Raw genomic sequence first — 21,191 nt, forward strand, 5'->3', positions numbered from 1 at the left:
ATGTTGCTGCCACCTCCATAATTTGTCATTGTGCCACTCTGTGGCCTACTAATGCAACTGACCGCTGTCTCCCTGGAACACCCGGTGATTTTCATAAATTCTGATTTTACCCTCCACTGCTCTATGACGTTGCCACTATGTTTGGTTTTCCCATTCATTTCATCTGTCAGAAGGAATGAAAAGCTTCAGGATTGATAGCCAACAGCAGGAGTGGATACAGAACACAGAGGACATGCAAACATCCCATTTACTGATCATGTCTGTTTTGGATCAACTCCTGTTTGTTTTTGGCTTTAGCAATACTAATGGATTATTAACCGATTGACAGATGAAAAAAATGGCAAAATGATCAGTGCCGTCAATGCAAAATTACCGCCGACTCCCTTTCCCCTCTCTTTTGGGGGGTTTCTTCATGTATCAGCATTTAACAGAACAGGTTGTGTCGTAATCTATGGGTTGTTTGTCTTATGCTTATCAATAATTGTACTATTTTTTCCTGAAAAAGATCAATAAAAACATTGTTAAACACAAATTTGCCTTCTAAAAGACAAACATCCCTCTTTCACTTGTGTAAACAAAAAAAACATCATGCTATATGCATTTTATATGTGGGGGATTTTTATGTTTTACACATTTTTGGAGGTTGTTCCATCTTTTTATCCCGTGTGGCTTAGAAAAATTATGGGTAAAATTACATTTTTTGGGAAAGCTTTCACCCGTTTCCCTTTTGGGGCCTAATTGTATCATACACCTGTAGGGGCAAATACACATATTACACCTTGCAAGGGATGTGCTTTCAGAAATAGTGTCAACTGTTGGGGTCCTCCTCTGTTTTGGTACCACTAGTGCTCTCCAAATGCATCCTGATGAAAAGTAATTCAGCCATATTTGTCCTCCAAAAACTGAGCAGCGCTGTTTTCATTCCAAGCGCCATCCTATGCCCGTACAGCAGTCTACAGTCACAAAATGGGTGTTGGCATATTCAGGAGGCATTGCACCCAACATTGTATGATGCATTTTCCTTTTTATATGACTGAAGAAATTTAAGTGTTCAATTAATAAATTGTTAAAAAGAAATTACTTTTTAGAAAAAATTTCCCTTTCATTTATTTTTCACCCGCATGAAACACTCAAAGGGTTAACAAACTTTCCAAAGCTTGTTTTTACTATTTTGAGGGGTGCAGTTTCTAAAATGGTGTCATTTGGGTGGAATTCTATCATATAGGCCTTATAAAGTCACTTCTAGCTAAATTGGTCCGTCAAAAAATAGCACCTAAAGTTATAAGCCTCCTAACATCCGGGGAAAAAAAGGAAAAGATCTTTGAAAAATAATGCCAAGTAAAAGCAGACATAAAGCAAATGTTGTTTACCGATATATTTTGGTGACATGACTAACTTTCCCAAAAGTAGAACATTTGGAACGTGCAAAACAATTTTTTTTGCCAAATTTCATTTTAATTGTAGACAGTGTCGGACTGGGTTTCCTTAGGCCCACCAGAGGAAATCAATTTGAGGGCCCACTCTTCATTATTCCCTAGGAAATATACTCTAGCAGCCTCCAAATTGTGGTGTTTTCTGATGGACCTCTGGGGTTCAGTATTGGGTTGAGCCAGGGCCCACCGGAGGATCCTCTGGTACTCTGGTGGGCCAGTCCGACACTGATTGTAGATCCAGACAAAAAAAGGAGTTTTAAACATTTTTTGCTGTAATGGGACCAGGGACTAACAATAAAGCTTCATTACAGACACCTTACAGCTGATTATTGCAATCTGGGACTATAGTAAGGCATTCAGAAAACTTCACCAGAGGTCAGTGGGGTCTGTCTGTAACTATGGGCTGTCTGTAAGTCGGGTGTCCTTAAGTAGGGGACCGCCTGTAGTTTTCATAAATAAAATGATACCTTACACAGCTTACACTAAAGTATGAAAATATATTGGCCTCAGAATGCACCAAGAAAGGATTTATTATTCTACAAAATTTTAGATTTTTTTTACATTTACTCAAACATAGTAAAACCTATATAAATTTGGTGTCTCCGTGATCTTACCGACCCAAAGAATATAAGGGAGTGCACACTTAAAGCTGTAAAAGCAAGGCCCAAACACTGTGGCGGTAGGAAAGGTCAATAGAATTGCTTGCTGGGTTTTGATTCAAAAAGGTGGTCCCTTAGTGGGGTTTTCCACTGTTTCATACCCCTGTGTCTGTAAATAAATACTGTATCAGATATGGTTGATGATGTCATAATGGCTCGGAACCTCCAGCCACAGGTGATGACATCACAAAGCACAGAGAATTCTAAGTTGAGAGTTATCTAATTTGCATAATAGGCCACACCCAACAAAACCGACCAATCAGGAGCTAGATCATGCAGCAGAGCCCGCCCCTAGGGTATAAAAGGCAGCGCACGGCACCCACCCTGTCATTATGACCGGCGACATGGAGACAGCAACATCCATGACCAGCCTTGAGGAGCAAGCCAGCTTGGAGGAATACAACCAGATCCAGGAGCTGCTCCAATGCTTGGATGCCAGATACATTGAGCACTGTAATGCAGAAGCTACCACCAGCACTGTAGAGCAAGCCATCATGGAAGAAGGCAACCAGCTCCAGGAGCATATCCAAGACTTGGATGCCACATCCACCGACTACTACAGTGCACCAACTATAACCAGCTTTGAAGAACAAGTTTTCCTGGAAGAATTCAACCACATCCAGGAACTGCTTCAAAGCTTGGATGCTGGGTGCATCGAGTGCTGTACTGCATCTACCATCTGCCCTGTAGAGCAACCCATCCTGGAAGAACATGACCTGATCCAGGAGCAGCTCCAAGGCATGGACACGATGTACAACCAGCACTATGCACAGGAGGACATCCAACATGGTGAACAACCACAGGAGAACAATATCAATGAGGATGGAGAACCAGAGGGAGAAGAGCAAACAGGCAAGAAGAAGAAAGCTAAAAGCAAGTTCTTAGCCCAACTCCAGAAATCCTGGGGATGGATTGCCAGTCTCACCCGGAGAGGAAACTACACCATCAAAGAGGACTGTTCTAGTGAGATTCCAGGACCGAGCCACATGGTGGACACCAGAGGTAGGAAATCGCTGACAATCTTCATTTCTTTATTTTGACACTAGCTGTAAAGTCCGGCAGTGCCTGGGATAGTAAATAACTGCTCTTACCAATAACAAAATAGAAATAGTTAACAAATATATATCCCTGTCTGTCACTCACTCTTGCTACCTGTATTTCTGTCTTTCACTCACTCACTCTTCCTGTCTGTCTCTCACTGGCTGGCTCTCTATCTCCCACTCATTACCATTGCCTGTCTCTCTGTCACTCACTCTTCCTGCCCGTCTTTCTGTCTCTATCCATTTTACCTCACACATGAGCGTCTTATACTCATTGCCTCTAGTAACTAATCAAAGCTCTGAGCTCATATTAATGACCTGTGGCAGAATAGCAACAAATCATGGCTCAGTTTCTAATTTCCACTGCAGCATCAAACAATGGGGGTCATTTACTAAGGGTCTGAATCACGTATTTCCGCCGAATTTTTCAGATTTGCGCCGAATTGCCCCGGGATTTTGGCGCACGCGATCGTATTGTGGCGCATCGGTGCCGGCTTTCACGCGACAGAAATCGGGGGACGTGGCCATCGGAAAACCTGATGGATTCGAAAAATACCAGTGGAACTAAAAGAACGAATTGTGTCGCAAAATCAATCACATGCACCAGGAATAGGTTGGTGAATTCCGGCGGACCTCGGCGCAGCAGCGACACCTGGTGGATATCGGGCGCACGACCTTAGTGAATCGCTGGAAGACCCGATTCCTCGTCGGAGAACGCGAAGCTGGATCGCGACAGGGCCGGGTAAGTAAATGAGCCCCAATGTCTCCTGTATATGGTGGGTAATAAGTGTATTTTGGAAAGTGCAGGGTGGAAATTATGGCTAAAAACCTAGTCTATGACGTTCCGTGAATCACATAGAGCGACTGTTAAGAATTTGGTGATTGTAAATGCGACGGTGCAGATTCCTTTAGCGGACGTATATACATACAGAAGCTTTATGTATATAGCTTTATATTTTCAATTCCAAATGTCCTGGTTGCGCATAGCAACCAATCACATCTCAGCTTTCATTTAAAAACTGCTTCTGAAAAATAAAAGAAAGCTGAGCTTGGATTGGTTGCTATGGGAAACAAAGACAATCATACTGCAGGCCACTTTGACAACTGAAGCTGGAGCAAGGTGTTTTAGCGTTCTTTTGCGTAAATCCTAGACGTATTTTTCTGTAGACGGCACCACATGCAGTTATTAATCAATATGCTATACCTTATCCCTTTCTAATCACATTATACACATATTTGCTCATTTATAGGCAATAGATCATCTAGCAAAGATGTTGAGAATGGCGTGAAAGGATCCAGTGAAGATATGACCACAAAATCCAGATCTGTACAAAACATCTGCACTGACCTCCGCCCTCTAGTCCTGATGCCACCGGAGGAGCTCCACAGGTCCTCAGGAACAGCTGTTAGCCTCAGAGGCCACAACATTTTCAGTCACTGCAGCTCACCAGACCTTCAACCATCCGAGGAGCTCCCCAGCACTGAAAGGTCATCCCACAGCAGCATGAGCCAGGACAAGAAAGCCACCACAGCCAAATCCTCTGTGGAAAAAGACGGCACCTCTGCAGGAACTTCCGTTGCTTCAGTGCCCCTATCGCTGCTAAGTTTCACCTTCCACCGTGTTTTGGGTAAAGGAGGATTCGGACATGTCTTATTGGCGACAGATATCATCCGCAAAGAGCATGTTGCCATTAAAGCCGTCAACAAGCGGTATTACAAAGAAGAACGTAACTGCTGCTTTGCAGAGCGCCAAGTCCTCCAGATATCGCATCAATGCCCGTACCTCATTCATGGCCTGGCCGGCTTTCACACTAAGAACTATGTTTATTATGTGATGGAGCTGGCTGCCAGAGGGGACCTGCATCATTTCCTGGAAGAGAACTCACCCCTGGATATTGAAACATCGACATTTATCACAGCAGAACTGGTCTGTGGAATACAATTCCTGCATAACCAAGGAATTCTCCATCGTGACCTGAAGCCACTTAATATCCTTCTGACCACTGACGGCCACATCAAAATTGCAGACTTTGGCCTTGCTGTGACTGGTGCATTCAATGGAACCGCATTACCCTGTAGGGGAACACCAGGATATGCAGCCCCAGAAATCGTACATGGTTTGCTTCATACGAGTGCAGCTGACTACTTTTCAATTGGTGTGATACTGTATAAACTGATGACAGCCAAGACGCCCTTCCCTGGTAGCAATGGAAGAGAACGTGAGATGTCCGTCCTCAATCACACTCCAGTTTTCCCAGAATCTCTGACACCAGACGCTGTCAGCATCTTAGAAGGACTGTTGTGCAAGAACCAGTTCCTACGACTGGGATTCAGAGATATCAGGACACATCCATTCTTCTCCAAAATTAACTGGGAAGATGTGGAGGCCCGGAGAATGGAACCACCAGCCATCCTGAGGACAGGTGCTGCTGACCTACATCTTGAGGATACCATATACTATGCTGAACCACCACAACCGATACAACCTAAAAATCGGAAGCTATTCAAGGAGTTCAGCTTTGTGTGTCCTGCATGGTCAAAGAATTATCATCCTGTCAGACGAACCAGGAACTGGTTGGCCAGGCTCTTCACCAGATTCTCATGCATAAAGTAAGAACTATGGTGAAGGAGTAATACTGGTAGAGAACCCATTACTCCTACCCTCATCCTCCAACCCACACTCCTACCCACCGGATTGGACCTCTGGAAGGTTGCAATCTGCAACTTCCCCAACCGCAAATGGACCGCCTGATGTAGAGCCTAGCTCCCTTCACCTTGACTTCCATAGTCTCTCACCTCAAATGGACAGCCTGAAGGTATAGCTTTGCTCCACTCACCATGCGTCCATAGACCTCTTGAAGGATAGCTTTGTGCACCTTCAATCACCGAAAATGGACTGCCTGAAGGTAGAGCTTTGCTCCCTTCACCAGGCGTCCATAGACCTCTTGAAGGATAGCTCTGTGCACCTTCAATCACCGAAAATGGACTGCCTGAAGGTAGAGCTTTGCTCCCTTCACTATGCGTCCATAGACCTCTTGAAGGATAGCTTTGTGCACCTTCAATCACCGAAAATGGACTGCTTGGAGGTAGAGCTTTGCTCCCTTCACCATGCGTCCATAGACCTCTTGAAGGATAGCTTTGTCCTCCTTCAATCACCGAAAATGGACTGCCTGAAGGTAGAGCTTTGCTCCCTTCACCAGGCGTCCATAGACCTCTTGAAGGATAGCTCTATGAACCTTCAATCACCGAAAATGGACTGCCTGAAGGTAGAGCTTTGCTCCCTTCACTATGCGTCCATAGACCTCTTGAAGGATAGCTTTGTGCACCTTCAATCACCGAAAATGGACTGCTTGGAGGTAGAGCTTTGCTCCCTTCACCAGGCGTCCATAGACCTCTTGAAGGATAGCTTTGTCCTCCTTCAATCACCGAAAATGGACTGCCTGAAGGTAGAGCTTTGCCCCCTTCACCATGCGTCCATAGACCTCTTGAAGGATAGCTTTGTGCACCTTCAATCACCGAAAATGGATTGCCTGAAGGTAGAGTTTTGCTCCCTTCACCATGTGTCCATAGACCTCTTGAAGGATAGCTTTATGCCCCTTCAATTACAGAAAATGGACTGCCTGAAGGTAGAGCTTTGCTCCCTTCACCAGGCTTCCATAGACCTCTTGAAGGATAGCTTTGTGCACCTTCAATCACCGAAAATGGACTGCCTGGAGGTAGAGCTTTGCTCCCTTCACTATGCGTCCATAGACCTCTTGAAGGATAGCTTTGTGCACCTTCAATCACCGAAAATGGACTGCTTGGAGGTAGAGCTTTGCGCCCTTCACCAGGCGTCCATAGACCTCTTGAAGGATAGCTTTGTCCTCCTTCAATCACCGAAAATGGACTGCCTGAAGGTAGAGCTTTGCTCCCTTCACCAGGTGTCCATAGACCCCTTGAAGGATAGCTTTGTGCACCTTCAATCACCGAAAATGGATGCCTGAAGGTAGAGCTTTGCTCCCTTCACCATGCGTCCATAGACCTCTTGAAGGATGGCTTTGTGCACCTTCAATCACCGAAAATGGATGCCTGAAGGTTGAGCTTTGCTCCCTTCACCAGGCGTTCATAGACCTCTTGAAGGATAGCTTTGTGCACCTTCAATCACCGAAAATGGACTGCCTGGAGGTAGAGCTTTCCTCCCTTCGCCAGGCGTCCATAGACCTCTTGAAGGATAGCTTTGTGCACCTTCAATCACCGAAAATGGATGCCTGAAGGTAGAGCTTTGCTCCCTTCACCATGCGTCCATAGACCTCTTGAAGGATAGCTCTGTGCACCTTCAATCACCAAAAATGGACTGCTTGGAGGTAGAGCTTTGCTCCCTTCACCAGGCGTCCATAGACCTCTTGAAGGATAGCTTTGTCCTCCTTCAATCACCGAAAATGGACTGCCTGAAGGTAGAGCTTTGCTCCCTTCACCATGCGTCCATAGACCTCTTGAAGGATAGCTTTGTGCACCTTCAATCACCGAAAATGGATGCCTGAAGGTAGAGCTTTGCTCCCTTCACCAGGCGTTCATAGACCTCTTGAAGGATAGCTTTGTGCACCTTCAATCACCGAAAATGGACTGCCTGGAGGTAGAGCTTTGCTCCCTTCGCCAGGCGTCCATAGACCTCTTGAAGGATAGCTTTGTGCACCTTCAATCACCGAAAATGGATGCCTGAAGGTAGAGCTTTGCTCCCTTCACCATGCGTCCATAGACCTCTTGAAGGATAGCTCTGTGCACCTTCAATCACCGAAAATGGACTGCCTGAAGGTAGAGCTTTGCTGCCAACACCAAGCGTCCATAGACCTATTGAAGGATAGCTTTGTGCACCTTCAATCGCTTAAAATGGACTACAGAGCTTTGCTCCCTTCACCAGGCTTCCATAGACCTTTTGAAGGATAGCTTTGTGAAACTTCAATCACCGAAAATGGACTGCCTGAAGGTAGAGCTTTGCTCCCTTCACCAGGCGCCCATAGACCTCTTGAAGGATAGCTATGTGCACCTTCAATCACCGAAAATGGACTGCCTGAAGGTAGAGCTTTGCTCCCTTCACTATGCGTCCATAGACCTCTTGAAGGATAGCTTTGTGCACCTTCAATCACCGAAAATGGACTGCCTGGAGGTAGAGCTTTGCTCCCTTCACCATGCGTCCATAGACCTCTTGAAGGATAGCTTTGTCCTCCTTCAATCACCAAAAATGGACTGCCTGAAGGTAGAGCTTTGCTCCCTTCACCATGCGTCCATAGACCTCTTGAAGGATAGATTTGTGCACCTTCAATCACCGAAAATGGATGCCTGAAGGTAGAGCTTTGCTCCCTTCACCAGGCGTTCATAGACCTCTTGAAGGATAGCTTTGTGCACCTTCAATCACCGAAAATGGACTGCCTGAAGGTAGAGCTTTGCTGCCAACACCAAGCGTCCATAGACCTATTGAAGGATAGCTTTTTGCACCTTCAATCGCTTAAAATGGACTACAGAGCTTTGCTCCCTTCACCAGGCTTCCATAGACCTTTTGAAGGATAGCTTCGTGAATCTTCAATCACCGAAAATGGACTGCCTGAAAGAAGAGCTTTGCTGCCAACACCAAGCGTCCATAGACCTATTGAAGGATAGCTTTGTGCACCTTCAATCACCGAAAATGGACTGCCTGAAGGTAGAGCTTTGCTCCCTTCACTATGCGTCCATAGACCCCTTGAAGGATAGCTTTGTGCACCTTCAATCACCGAAAATGGACTGCCTGGAGGTAGAGCTTTGCTCCCTTCACCAGGCGTCCATAGACCTCTTGAAGGATAGCTTTGTCCTCCTTCAATCACCGAAAATGGACTGCCTGAAGGTAGAGCTTTGCTCCCTTCACCATGCGTCCATAGACCTCTTGAAGGATAGCTTTGTGCACCTTCAATCACCGAAAATGGATGCCTGAAGGTAGAGCTTTGCTCCCTTCACCAGGCGTTCATAGACCTCTTGAAGGATAGCTTTGTGCACCTTCAATCACCGAAAATGGACTGCCTGAAGGTAGAGCTTTGCTGCCAACACCAAGCGTCCATTGACCTATTGAAGGATAGCTTTGTGCACCTTAAATCGCTTAAAATGGACTACAGAGCTTTGCTCCCTTCACCAGGCTTCCATAGACCTTTTGAAGGATAGCTTTGTGCACCTTCAATCACCGAAAATGGACTGCTTGGAGGTAGAGCTTTGCTCCCTTCACCAGGCGTCCATAGACCTCTTGAAGGATAGCTTTGTCCTCCTTCAATCACCGAAAATGGACTGCCTGAAGGTAGAGCTTTGCTCCCTTCACCAGGCGTCCATAGACCTCTTGAAGGATAGCTTTGTGCACCTTCAATCACCGAAAATGGATTGCCTGAAGGTAGAGTTTTGCTCCCTTCACCATGTGTCCATAGACCTCTTGAAGGATAGCTTTATGCCCCTTCAATCACAGAAAATGGACTGCCTGAAGGTAGAGCTTTGCTCCCTTCACCAGGCTTCCATAGACCTCTTGAAGGATAGCTTTGTGCACCTTCAATCACCGAAAATGGACTGCCTGGAGGTAGAGCTTTGCTCCCTTCGCCAGGCGTCCATAGACCTCTTGAAGGATAGCTTTGTGCACCTTCAATCACCGAAAATGGATGCCTGAAGGTAGAGCTTTGCTCCCTTCACCATGCGTCCATAGACCTCTTGAAGGATAGCTCTGTGCACCTTCAATCACCGAAAATGGACTGCCTGAAGGTAGAGCTTTGCTGCGACCTATTGAAGGATAGCTTTGTGCACCTTCAATCGCTTAAAATGGACTACAGAGCTTTGCTCCCTTCACCAGGCTTCCATAGACCTTTTGAAGGATAGCTTTGTGAAACTTCAATCACCGAAAATGGACTGCCTGAAGGTAGAGCTTTGCTCCCTTCACCAGGCGCCCATAGACCTCTTGAAGGATAGCTTTATGCACCTTCAATCACCGAAAATGGACTGCCTGAAAGTAGAGCTTTGCTGCCAACACCAAGCGTCCATAGACCTCTTGAAGGATAGCTTTGTGCACCTTCAATCACCGAAAATGGATTGCCTGAAGGTAGAGCTTTGCTCCCTTCACCATGCGTCCATAGACCTCTTGAAGGATAGCTTTGTCCTCCTTCAATCACCAAAAATGGACTGTCTGAAGGTAGAGCTTTGCTCCCTTCACCATGCGTTCATAGACCTCTTGAAGGATAGATTTGTGCACCTTCAATCACCGAAAATGGATGCCTGAAGGTAGAGCTTTGCTCCCTTCACCAGGCGTTCATAGACCTCTTGAAGGATAGCTTTGTGCACCTTCAATCACCGAAAATGGACTGCCTGAAGGTAGAGCTTTGCTGCCAACACCAAGCGTCCATAGACCTATTGAAGGATAGCTTTTTGCACCTTCAATCGCTTAAAATGGACTACAGAGCTTTGCTCCCTTCACCAGGCTTCCATAGACCTTTTGAAGGATAGCTTCGTGAACCTTCAATCACCGAAAATGGACTGCCTGAAAGAAGAGCTTTGCTGCCAACACCAATCGTCCATAGACCTATTGAAGGATAGCTTTGTGCACCTTCAATCACCGAAAATGGACTGCCTGAAGGTAGAGCTTTGCTCCCTTCACTATGCGTCCATAGACCCCTTGAAGGATAGCTTTGTGCACCTTCAATCACCGAAAATGGACTGCCTGGAGGTAGAGCTTTGCTCCCTTCACCAGGCGTCCATAGACCTCTTGAAGGATAGCTTTGTCCTCCTTCAATCACCGAAAATGGACTGCCTGAAGGTAGAGCTTTGCTCCCTTCACCATGCGTCCATAGACCTCTTGAAGGATAGCTTTGTGCACCTTCAATCACTGAAAATGGATGCCTGAAGGTAGAGCTTTGCTCCCTTCACCAGGCGTTCATAGACCTCTTGAAGGATAGCTTTGTGCACCTTCAATCACCGAAAATGGACTGCCTGAAGGTAGAGCTTTGCTCCCTTCACCAGGCTTCCATAGACCTCTTGAAGGATAGCTTTGTGCACCTTCAATCACCGAAAATGGACTGCCTGGAGGTAGAGCTTTGCTCCCTTCGCCAGGCGTCCATAGACCTCTTGAAGGATAGCTTTGTGCACCTTCAATCACCGAAAATGGATGCCTGAAGGTAGAGCTTTGCTCCCTTCACCCTGCGTCCATAGACCTCTTGAAGGATAGCTCTGTGCACCTTCAATCACCGAAAATGGACTGCCTGAAGGTAGAGCTTTGCTCCCTTCACTATGCGTCCATAGACCTCTTGAAGGATAGCTTTGTGCACCTTCAATCACCGAAAATGGACTGCTTGGAGGTAGAGCTTTGCTCCCTTCACCATGCGTCCATAGACCTCTTGAAGGATAGCTTTGTCCTCCTTCAATCACCGAAAATGGACTGCCTGAAGGTAGAGCTTTGCTCCCTTCACCAGGCGTCCATAGACCTCTTGAAGGATAGCTCTGTGCACCTTCAATCACCGAAAATGGACTGCCTGAAGGTAGAGCTTTGCTCCCTTCACCAGGCGTTCATAGACCTCTTGAAGGATAGCTTTGTGCACCTTCAATCACCGAAAATGGACTGCCTGAAGGTAGAGCTTTGCTGCCAACACCAAGCGTCCATTGACCTATTGAAGGATAGCTTTGTGCACCTTCAATCGCTTAAAATGGACTACAGAGCTTTGCTCCCTTCACCAGGCTTCCATAGACCTTTTGAAGGATAGCTTCGTGAACCTTCAATCACCGAAAATGGACTGCCTGAAAGAAGAGCTTTGCTGCCAACACCAAGCGTCCATAGACCCCTTGAAGGATAGCTTTGTGCACCTTCAATCACCGAAAATGGACTGCCTGAAGGTAGAGCTTTGCTCCCTTCACCAGGCGTCCATAGACCTCTTGAAGGATAGCTTTGTGCACCTTCAATCACCGAAAATGGACTGCCTGAAGGTAGAGCTTTGCTCCCTTCACCATGCGTCCATAGACCTCTTGAAGGACAGCTTTGAGCACCTTCAATCGCCGAAAATGGACTGCTCGAAGGTGAAGCTTTGCTCCCTTCACCAGGCGTCCATAGACCTCTTGGGCAGCACGGTGGCTTAGTGGTTAGCACTACAGCCTTGCAGCGGTGGGGACTAAGTCCCAGGATCAACATCTGCAAAGAGTTTGTATGTTCTCTCCGTGTTTGCGTGGGTTTCCTCCGGGTCCTCCGGTTTCCTCCCACACTCCAAAACATACTGAAAATGGACTGCTTTACTTCTTTCACCAAGCGTCCATAGAATAAAAATTCCAAAGAATAAAAAAATTAGAATTATATGAATTATAGAATTACATGGAGAGTGTGTCTGATTTTCTTTTTAAATATAGGATCTATTATTGAGTACCATGGAATGGGTTCTCATGTAAAGTGACATAACAAATATAAGCGCTGGTATGTTGATGTAAAGAGAACCCAGTCCCTCATATTAATGAAGGGAAACATTGGCTTCACATCCAGGTGTTCTAAGTAGAGTTGCACTTTCTACCACAGATTAGCAACAAGTCTTTCCCAAATTTCTGCAAATGTTCAGTGAGTTAGTAGTAAAGTAGGTTTGTTTCTCAGGCATCTTTGATATATAAAAAAATTAAAAAAAAGTAGGGTCCTGCTTCTGTGTGTGTGTAGGGCTGGGGCGTCAGTAAGTCAAACCTCCAACTTCTCAATTTCCCTAACTCCTTAACACATGGGGAATGTTTAAAAATAATAGCGCGTCACGTAATAGCACGTCACGGGTCACCTGCGGGTGAATGGAGAGGGCTTACAGTCTGAGTCCTCTCCATAGCTGGTAAGTCTTTGCTGCATATTGCAGCAATTTGCGCCGAATTAACACGGGTTACCACAGACTTACATGCACCAAGGATAGACTGGTGAACTCTGGCGGTCCTTGGCACAGCAGCGACACCTGGTGGACATTGGGCGGACGACCTTAGTGAATCGCCGGAAGACCAGAATCCTCGTCGGAGAACGCGCCGCTGGATCGCAACAGGACCGGGTAAGTAAATGACCCCCATTAGGTATCGCCGCGTCCAGATGATGTCAAATTTTTGGGGGCATTTCCTTTTGACATACATCAAGCGATAGTGAGAGTATTGCAGGGGCAGGGGGGGGGGGGGGGCCTGATATTTCCAGGACATTATCACCACTTTCCGGGCGTAGTGTAGAGTGAACAGGAAGAAAATCTTGTCATAGTGGCCGTTCATAGCTTCATTCATGAATCCCAGGAGAAGTACCCTAGGGGACATTAATCGAGGAAAGTCAAAGTGTCTATTCAAGAAATCCAAGACATCTGACCAGAACACAATAACCTTTGGGCAGGCCCAGACGCAATGCATGAAGGAACCAGTGTCAGGCGAGCATAAGTCATTAGGCATAACCCCCATGCGAAATAGTGTTACAGGAGTGAAATATTCCCGATGGAGAAATTTGGACTCTATTAGGAAGTCCCTCATGCTCACCACAGAATCAAAGTAGGAGAGTTCGACTTCCCTCCAGTCATCATCAGACAGGACAGGGATATCACTCCTCCAGCGTTCAAAAGCTTTCTCAAAGGGTCTGGTGCCCTGTGCTTGCAGGAGACCGTAGACCTGGGTGAGCGGCTTAGGGAGGTCCGCGGTGCCTAACAAGGTTACCAATTTTGAAAAATTAGTTATCAGGTTAGTAGAGCCAAACTGGGTCCTGAAAACATGGCACAACCGTGCGTACTGAAAGGAGGCTATGGCGGGTAAGACATGTCTTTCCCGAAGCTCTGTAAAGGAAAGCAACTCCCCATTTGCATTCAGTAGTTGACCTAAGAACTTCACCCCAGCAGACCTAGCAGAGAGGAAATGGGTGAGCCATGGTTTAAGCCACAGAGGGGTCCCAGGCGAGAAAGATGGGGAACCAGACTCCCAAACCAGTACTTGAGCCCTATGCCAACATACCACAACAGCCCGCATAGGTAGCAGGATTTTTGAGGGGGGTTGGTATCTGTATAGTAAATTCATAAGAGGTTCGTATAATCCAGTGATAGCCCCCGCTAAAGCAGTAGCAGCATTGCTCCTATCAATATCAATCCACCATTGGGCATACACCATCTGGGCGGGCAGGTAATATAGGGATAGATCAGGAGCGAGACTTAAGCGCGGGGAGCCACCTTGCCAATAAAAGGATGTAAGGATGCCATCCAGGCGCTTGAATAAGCTCTTAGGGAGCAATACTGGGCAGGCATGGAACATGTACAGAAATTAAGGAAGAAAGATCATTTTAAATATATTAATACACCCATACAACGATAGGGGGAGTGAGGACCAGGCATTCAAGTGAGATTCAGTTGTGGATATCAGTGATTTTCACTGTTTCAATTTTGTGTAGGCCTGAACCTTGCAAGATACCTGAACACCCAAGTATTTGAAATGTGACACTACCTGGACTGGGACAGGGAGGGGGTCGTTCCTTTATCCGATAGAGGGAAAAGAACCGATTTATCCCAATCGAAACAAAGGCCTGAAAAGGACCTGTAGCGGTCAATCAGTGACAGCAGGGATAGGAGGGAGGAGGCAGCATTTTTAAGGTACACTAGAGTATCATCCGCATACATGGAGACTTTCTCTATAATGGCATCTCTGGCAATACCTTTGATGTTATCTGAGTGGCGGACAGCCATGGCAAGGGGTTTGATGGCTAGTGTAAATAAGAGCGGGGATAACGGGCATCCATACCAAGTGCCCCTGACAATGGGGAAGGGGGAGGCAATGTTAAGGTTGGTCCTGACCCTGGCTCTAGGAGCATTGTATAAAAGTTTGACAGGGCTATTAACCCGAGGGTCCATCCTACCCGCCCAGTCAGGGAGGAGGGGGTCTTTACCTGGTTTGGGGAGGATTACAATAAGAGCTTCTCGCATAGACTCAGGCTGAGGGCCACAATCCAATGCCACTAAGTACACTTGTAGTAGGAGCGGAACCAGGGCTTCACATCTCTCTTTATACCATTCTGCTTCCAACCCATAGCTAGGGCATAGAAGTCCCAATCTATACCAATGGGGTATCTGACAGCAAAGCTTACATGGATAATAGTTAATGATCGTCTGAGTGGTTATCAGACGCCACCATGGATAAGCTTGAAAAAGTCTGGGGGTTGTGGCGCTCCTACCTCTCAGATGCTTGATAAGACATGGGATGGTACCTATTTGGAGACATGCAAGAGACACTATTAGAATGAGGACCAAGAGAAGATGTCATTCCTTTATTATTAAGGAGGGGGAGCTCCCCTGGCAGCCTGAGCCACACAAAGGGCAGCATCTGCCCAATGAAGAGCCTCAGTCGGTGAGAATTGTGTTTATTAGCCGAGCTAAAAAGGGTCTAGAGTTGCCCCCCAGGGGGCCAGGTCGGGATGGCACCCGATGAGCCCTTTCAACTGTAAAGAAAGGAGAGAAGGTGTCCGCCGGCAATAGATTTTTAAGCCAGGTATAAAAAAAAGGATACAGGATCTGGTCTCTCAGCTTTTTCAGGTAGCCCAACCGCTCGAATATTGTTCCTCCTTATACGGTTTTCCAGGTAATCCGCCACCATTTGTCGCTGGAGGTTGCCGATTTGCGCCGGCATCGGCCTCTGGACGTCCTCAGACACCCTGTGCTCAGTTTCCATGATTCTCTCCTTATGTACATCATGTCTCACTAAAACAAAATCCTGCCGCAGTACGTCAACTTTTGTAACTAGTTTGGATTGACACCGATTAATGTCTGCCAGTACCGCAGCAAAGTTGCGGTCCAATCGGTTATGTCCTCCGAAAATACAGGCTGTGGCGGGCTTTGGGAACCTTCAGAGAAGGGGATGAATCTGGAGGCCCCTGAGGGGAGCAAGGCTATGTGCGGGAGAATTCCCCCAATTTTTGAGCAACATTTGACTGTATTTGTGCCAGGGCTGCCTGAGATGTGGAGCACACCTGGGCATCCAGCGGCTCCAGTGACTGGAACTGAGGGTCATCTGGAATGGACTCATCGGGGCAGATTTACTTACCCGGCCCATTCGCGATCCAGCGGCGCGTTCTCTGAACAGGATTCGGGTCCGGACGGGATTTATGATGGCAGTTCCTCCGCTGTCCACCAGGTGGCGCTGCTGCGCTAAAATGCATCTGATCGCGCCGGAATACACTGAGCCGGACCAGGTGAAGGTAAGCGCTTCCCAAGCGACACATTTTCGGTTTTTCCGAATACGTCGGGTTTTCGTTCGGCCACGCCCCCGATTTCCGTCGCGTGCATGCCAGCACCGATGCGCCACAATCCGATCGCGTGCGCCAAAATCCCGGGGCAATTCAGGTACAATCGGCGCAAATCAGAAATATTCGGGTAACACGTCGGGAAACCGCGAATCGGGCCCTTAGTAAATGACGCCCATCATCTGAGCGCGGCACAGAGGCGCATGAAGCCATTTTGTATTGTTTATCTGCCCTCATATTGCCTATGGTGGCAACCAGGGGAGCGGGAGTGTATATCAGGGCTGAGCAGAGTTAATAACACCAGGCTAATTGTGGCTGAAAGCCTACAGGGTACCATTGGTTCTCTTCCGGAAGCTTACAGTATAATCAAATCCACACAGTCGAAAGGGTTAATGTATGGCAGGGCTCTAGTAGAGAAATCAAACTATCTGTGCTGGGCCTAAGAGGATATAGGGCCCCAAGCAGAGAACTGCCCGCAGGCAGGTTATTTTCCTACTTCCTTCATTGGATGAAGCCCGAGGAGCCTCTGAGTAGAGGCCACATGTGGCTGACAGTGGAGGATGGAGTCAAGTTGCAATAAAAGATGGTGCCGGCCACGTGCAAGCCCGGCTGAAGATGGCGGCAGCTGGGCTTCCTCTCGCCGGGCGGACAGGGTTATAATTTCACCAGCTCAGGAGCGGTGGCAGATGGGGGCCTCCAGGCCAGGAGGCAGCGGCTATCCGTGTCCGGCAGCAGGGCACGTGGTGTAGGAGGGAGAAGGTCTGCAGACGGGGCAGACCCAGTACCTGTCGGGATTCAGTCCGACAGCAGCGGACATCGCCAGGTGATCGGGGCCACAGGTAAGTTGGTTTGGACCGGGTATGGCTGCCTAAAGTTCGGGTAAGGAGTCAGGGGTCCAGGAGTTCTTCAGCGTGCGTCCTCTCAGTCTGGCATCAGCCCACCTTAGAGCTCATATTAACCCCTTCCTGATGCGCACCGTAATAGTACGTAATAGTCAACTGCATATTGCAGCTGGCACCCTGCTTTAACAACCGCGACTTCTGATCGCGGTTGTTAACTGTTCACACGCTGGTGTATTACATAGCAAAGTATAATACATCTGTATTGCACTGTGTAAGCTCTATATGAGCTTGAACAAGCGTTCAGAAGATTGCTTGTTCAAGTCAACCTGTTAATAAAAGTTTTAAAACAATAAAGACACAGCGCAGACACAGTGAATGGGGCAACATGGCAGCTGTCCCCAAAATGTTATCCATCTTGCCTCACGTCTAGAGGGTTTAGTCGACCCCTGGTCCATAACTGCTGCTATTGCCTAGTTGATCCAGACCAGCCAATTGCCAGACCAGCTAGTTGATCCATAGCAGCAATATTCACCACAATGGGCGTCAAAGGGGTTAATGGAGGCAACATACAACGATATGTGCTGTTGACTAGGACATCACCAATCATCAGTAGAAGGGGGAACATCTGATGGCATTATGCCATCTCCCAGAGAGCTCCGATGGACCGATCTGTACACCCACTATGCACCAACTGCTGGATAAGGGATACCCCCTGTATGGGGATAACTTTTATACCAGTGTTCCACTATTCCAATCCCTCATTTATCCCAAATTTATTCCAATGAAATGGAATTCTTTTCGAATTTCAGGAAAACTTTGGTTTGGCACAAATCTGAAGTTTACATTGATTTGTGGAAACAATTTCCCCCCCCCCCCCCCCCCCCTTTATTAGCAAAATGCTTGTGAGCACAACGTGTTACATGGGGCAGAGAACTCTGGGAAGAAGAAAGGAACACCCCCGAGAACATGTGCAGACCTGTAAGCCAATCAGACACTGGCAGGCATATGTGATGTCACACAGCCCTATAAAAACAGACGGCCATTTGCAATCCCGTCATTTCACACTATATGTGCTGTCTCTAGCGTCTAGCTGCTTGTACTCAGTCCAGAGTGTCAGTTTTTGGGGTTCTGTATTCCCCAAATTTCAATTCTTTTTTGCTCCTAAAGTAGATATCAATAAATCTGCGTCAAATCCACATAGTTGATGGAGTGATTTTTGCTCAAAGTCCACGGTGTCAGTTTTTGGGGTTCTCGATTCCCCAAATTTCAATTCCTTTTTGTTGCTAAAGTTGATATCAAGAAATTCATGTCAAATAAACATAGTTGATTGAATGATTTTAACTCAAAGTCCAGGCTGTCAGTTTTCAGGGCCGTAACTTGCGGAGTTTGCAGTAGAGAAGCTGTCCTGCCCAGGCAATAGTGGGGCATCAGAGCGGGTGGGGGCCATCGTTACCCCAAGGAGAACCCGCTTGTCCACCCGTAATGTGGAGAGATTGACCTTTTTCGACACACCACTGCCTTATGCATCAGATTAGATCAGCCATGATGCCTCCCCCAAACGATGAGAAACTAGTCTGGATTCTAACTACCTGCCTCAGCCACTATTCTGATGCTACCACCCGCCTGATGCCAGTTGCTCCATCTGCCTCCCACCAGCTTTACCAGGGATAGGAATTGTCACCCAACTCCAGACTCTGTCATTGTGCCACTTTCTGTCCTCCTGCTGCTGCCGGCAGCTCCACACTCTGCCATTGTGCCACTCTGTGGCCTACGATGTTGCTGCCACCTCCATAATTTGTCATTGTGCCACTCTGTGGCCTACGATGTTGCTGCCACCTCCATAATTTGTCATTGTGCCACTCTGTGGCCTACTAATGCAACTGACCGCTGTCTCCCTGGAACACCCGGTGATTTTCATAAATTCTGATTTTACCCTCCACTGCTCTATGACGTTGCCACTATGTTTGGTTTTCCCATTCATTTCATCTGTCAGAAGGAATGAAAAGCTTCAGGATTGATAGCCAACAGCAGGAGTGGATACAGAACACAGAGGACATGCAAACATCCCATTTACTGATCATGTCTGTTTTGGATCAACTCCTGTTTGTTTTTGGCTTTAGCAATACTAATGGATTATTAACCGATTGACAGATGAAAAAAATGGCAAAATGATCAGTGCCGTCAATGCAAAATTACCGCCGACTCCCTTTCCCCTCTCTTTTGGGGGGTTTCTTCATGTATCAGCATTTAACAGAACAGGTTGTGTCGTAATCTATGGGTTGTTTGTCTTATGCTTATCAATAATTGTACTATTTTTTCCTGAAAAAGATCAATAAAAACATTGTTAAACACAAATTTGCCTTCTAAAAGACAAACATCCCTCTTTCACTTGTGTAAACAAAAAAAACATCATGCTATATGCATTTTATATGTGGGGGATTTTTATGTTTTACACATTTTTGGAGGTTGTTCCATCTTTTTATCCCGTGTGGCTTAGAAAAATTATGGGTAAAATTACATTTTTTGGGAAAGCTTTCACCCGTTTCCCTTTTGGGGCCTAATTGTATCATACACCTGTAGGGGCAAATACACATATTACACCTTGCAAGGGATGTGCTTTCAGAAATAGTGTCAACTGTTGGGGTCCTCCTCTGTTTTGGTACCACTAGTGCTCTCCAAATGCATCCTGATGAAAAGTAATTCAGCCATATTTGTCCTCCAAAAACTGAGCAGCGCTGTTTTCATTCCAAGCGCCATCCTATGCCCGTACAGCAGTCTACAGTCACAAAATGGGTGTTGGCATATTCAGGAGGCATTGCACCCAACATTGTATGATGCATTTTCCTTTTTATATGACTGAAGAAATTTAAGTGTTCAATTAATAAATTGTTAAAAAGAAATTACTTTTTAGAAAAAATTTCCCTTTCATTTATTTTTCACCCGCATGAAACACTCAAAGGGTTAACAAACTTTCCAAAGCTTGTTTTTACTATTTTGAGGGGTGCAGTTTCTAAAATGGTGTCATTTGGGTGGAATTCTATCATATAGGCCTTATAAAGTCACTTCTAGCTAAATTGGTCCGTCAAAAAATAGCACCTAAAGTTATAAGCCTCCTAACATCCGGGGAAAAAAAGGAAAAGATCTTTGAAAAATAATGCCAAGTAAAAGCAGACATAAAGCAAATGTTGTTTACCGATATATTTTGGTGACATGACTAACTTTCCCAAAAGTAGAACATTTGGAACGTGCAAAACAATTTTTTTTGCCAAATTTCATTTTAATTGTAGACAGTGTCGGACTGGGTTTCCTTAGGCCCACCAGAGGAAATCAATTTGAGGGCCCACTCTTCATTATTCCCTAGGAAATATACTCTAGCAGCCTCCAAATTGTGGTGTTTTCTGATGGACCTCTGGGGTTCAGTATTGGGTTGAGCCAGGGCCCACCGGAGGATCCTCTGGTACTCTGGTGGGCCAGTCCGACACTGATTGTAGATCCAGACAAAAAAAGGAGTTTTAAACATTTTTTGCTGTAATGGGACCAGGGACTAACAATAAAGCTTCATTACAGACACCTTACAGCTGATTATTGCAATCTGGGACTATAGTAAGGCATTCAGAAAACTTCACCAGAGGTCAGTGGGGTCTGTCTGTAACTATGGGCTGTCTGTAAGTCGGGTGTCCTTAAGTAGGGGACCGCCTGTAGTTTTCATAAATAAAATGATACCTTACACAGCTTACACTAAAGTATGAAAATATATTGGCCTCAGAATGCACCAAGAAAGGATTTATTATTCTACAAAATTTTAGATTTTTTTTACATTTACTCAAACATAGTAAAACCTATATAAATTTGGTGTCTCCGTGATCTTACCGACCCAAAGAATATAAGGGAGTGCACACTTAAAGCTGTAAAAGCAAGGCCCAAACACTGTGGCGGTAGGAAAGGTCAATAGAATTGCTTGCTGGGTTTTGATTCAAAAAGGTGGTCCCTTA

General features: G+C 46.3%; 2 protein-coding genes across 3 annotated transcripts in view; one reads left to right on the forward strand and one right to left on the reverse strand.

Moving 5' to 3' along the window:
- The window catches only part of GPSM1 (G protein signaling modulator 1), a 290,121-nt gene that overhangs the window by 202,048 nt on the left and 66,882 nt on the right, over positions 1-21,191 (reverse strand). The window lies entirely within an intron of this gene.
- Positions 2,439-6,181, forward strand: LOC140076844 (uncharacterized). The gene is made up of 2 exons (XM_072123587.1): positions 2,439-3,094; positions 4,383-6,181. The coding sequence occupies exons 1-2, from the start codon at positions 2,455-2,457 to the stop codon at positions 5,744-5,746; spliced, it is 2,004 nt and encodes a 667-aa protein (XP_071979688.1). The 5' UTR covers positions 2,439-2,454; the 3' UTR covers positions 5,747-6,181.

This window comes from Engystomops pustulosus, chromosome 9 (genome assembly GCF_040894005.1).
Source record: "Engystomops pustulosus chromosome 9, aEngPut4.maternal, whole genome shotgun sequence".
In the NCBI taxonomy this organism is placed as follows: Eukaryota; Metazoa; Chordata; class Amphibia; order Anura; family Leptodactylidae; genus Engystomops; species Engystomops pustulosus.

What these genes read in the sequence shown, in the direction of transcription:
- LOC140076844 (XM_072123587.1), top strand. Translation starts at nt 2,455, where the DNA reads ATGACCAGCCTTGAGGAGCAAGCCAGCTTGGAGGAATACAACCAGATC. An exon ending in CCACATGGTGGACACCAGAG is followed by an intron (nt 3,095 to 4,382) that starts GTAGGAAATCGC and finishes GCTCATTTATAG; the next exon opens with GCAATAGATCATCTAGCAAA.